Here is a 2,281-nt window from a genome sequence, read left to right as displayed (position 1 = left end):
GAACCTTTTTGGCGCGGACACATGTTCTCTACGGGTGTCAGAGCCGTCAGTTGCAGTTCTCACCCGGCCAGATCCAAAACATGGAGGGCACCCTGGCAGGTACACGACGGTATATGGGGACATACCTGTTACTCCACATCAGCCCATACTCGGATTGATGAGCAGATGAATCAGGAAAGAAGTAGAGGAGGAGCAGAAGGGACAGAGCGATACGCAGTCGGAAGAAGAATATAAGTTAAGATCGACCAAGATCCAGATGGCATGTTTGGATCTTTTGCATTGAGCTATCTGGACCAGCGGGTTCAGGTCCGGATTATGAGTGCGCGCTGGTAGACGCGTTGGCGTCGTTGGGACGGGGGGAGTATGGATGGCGCGACGCGGAAGAGCTACCACCAATATTGTCACGGATCTTCACGGTGGCAAGGTTATGCCACACGGTGCTCAACGACCAGGGTCAACTTCCGCCCCCAGATGCAACAGCTCGGCAAGCTGATGGCGGCCAAGACACAGATGGTGCTGCTGACGGCCACACTGCCACCCGGTGAGGAGGAGAAGCTGTGGTCCCGCATGCACTGCACCCGAGCGGACATATCATTGTTCCGGGCGCGGACATGCCGTCCAAATGTGGCATACCGAGTGTGGCAACCCATCATTGAAGGGTCAGAGTACGGTGGGCTCAACCGATGGTTTCAAGCACCCAGCGTGGTCAGGTTCATCCAGGACCGCATGAGATGGACGGGAGAAGGTAAGGGGGTGGTGTACTGCCAGGCAGTGAATCAGGTCACGATGATGGCAAGCACATTGAGATGCGGGGCATATCACCACCACCAGATCAACAAGGCCGGCATACTGGAGTGTTTCCAGCAAGGTCAACACCAGGTCATCGTGGCGACAAGTGCACTGGGCATGGGAATCGACATCCCCAACATCCGCAGCATCATCCACGTCGGACGGCCGCGATCATTGCTGGATTATGGACAGGAGAGCGGGCGTGCAGGGTGTGATGGACAGACCAGTGAAGCCATCATCATTGAGCCCGAGGGTATCAGTGCAGCAATGATATGGTCAAGAAAGGATGCACCATCACTGCTGGACCAGAAGCTGGTTGAGCGGTACATGCAGGCAGGGGGTGAGGGGGGTGATGAACCGATGGCTCGATGTCGACGGGTGGTGCTGGACCGGTACCTGGACGGGGAAGTGGAGGGTTACATGAGACGGCACTGCGGTGATCGACACACAGGGGAGTCCCAGTGTGACGGGTGCGATGCCGAGTGGGAGGCCAGGGAGGCCGTGTTCACCCCCAGCCCAGGTGGCACGCCCACGCCCACACCCAGTCCAGGCTACAGTTCAAGAGCAACAGCCAAGGATGACTCCAGCGAGGATGAAACCAGCCAGGAGTCAGAGATGGAGAGCCAGCAGGGTGAAACCCACATCAGATTCAACGGCACATGCAGTCCCAGAATGGCCAGAAGTGTGAGCAAGAGCACAGACGACAACATAAATGAAAGCATCACCAAGAATGAAGCTTCAACTTCAGGCGGGAGCAGCCCGGGTCAATGGAACAAGCAAGAGTCAAGTGAAATCAGTGAAGACACCAGGGGCATCCCATCAACAACCAGACAGACATTCCACAAGCAGGATGTCCGTCGAGGCCGGTTCATCATCACACACCAGCAGCGAGGGCAGAGGGCATTGATGGATGAGGAGGTTTTAGTGGAAGAGGCGCAGAGGTGGAAGGATCAGTGTTTGATATGTGCAAGTGGCAAGCGGGAGTTTGACCATGAGCTGTACCAGTGTCCCCACGAGGAGAGCCAGGAGGCAAAGAGATGGATGATGACAGTGCGGAGCAAGATCAAATACACACGGTATTCCGGGTGCTTCCGCTGCGGGATGCCGCAGTCCATATGCAACAGCTGGAAGACACAGAGACAGTGTCCGTACAGGGGATTTTTGATCCCGACGGTGGCAATGATGATGTATGGGTGTCATGCAGGGCAGATGAAGCAGGCGTGGAGACAGCGGCTGAGAGAGTTCAATGTGGATGCAGATGATCAGGAGGCGGTGATTGAATTTTTGGGACAGAAGGTTGAGGGGCAGGGCATCGAGCACAACCGGCTGGTGGAGATGTTTTGTTGGCTGCGAGGAATATATCAGGAGGCAGAGAGGGGGAAGATGGAGTCAGAGGGTACAGAGGTCAAGTGATATCATGGGTGAGGGGCACATCACGGGTGAGAGGCACCACAGGAGGATGAAAGATGTATATATATATAAAGGCAGGTGA

General features: G+C 55.6%; 1 protein-coding gene across 1 annotated transcript; it reads left to right on the top strand.

Annotated features, from left to right (window-relative positions):
- Nucleotides 1-471: 471 nt before the first annotated feature.
- Nucleotides 472-2,202, top strand: HCAG_09233 (predicted protein; the record flags this gene model as incomplete). The annotated part of the gene is made up of 2 exons (XM_001535784.1): nt 472-745; nt 869-2,202. 2 exons carry the CDS (start codon nt 472-474, stop codon nt 2,200-2,202), a joined length of 1,608 nt encoding a protein of 535 aa, XP_001535834.1.
- Nucleotides 2,203-2,281: the final 79 nt, after the last annotated feature.

The sequence above is a fragment of the Histoplasma capsulatum genome, genomic scaffold (assembly GCF_000149585.1).
Source record: "Histoplasma capsulatum NAm1 scaffold_96 genomic scaffold, whole genome shotgun sequence".
Taxonomy (NCBI): domain Eukaryota; kingdom Fungi; phylum Ascomycota; class Eurotiomycetes; order Onygenales; family Ajellomycetaceae; genus Histoplasma; species Histoplasma mississippiense.
The sequence above is the reverse complement of the archived record's forward strand: the minus strand, read 5'-3'. Positions and strand labels throughout refer to the sequence as shown.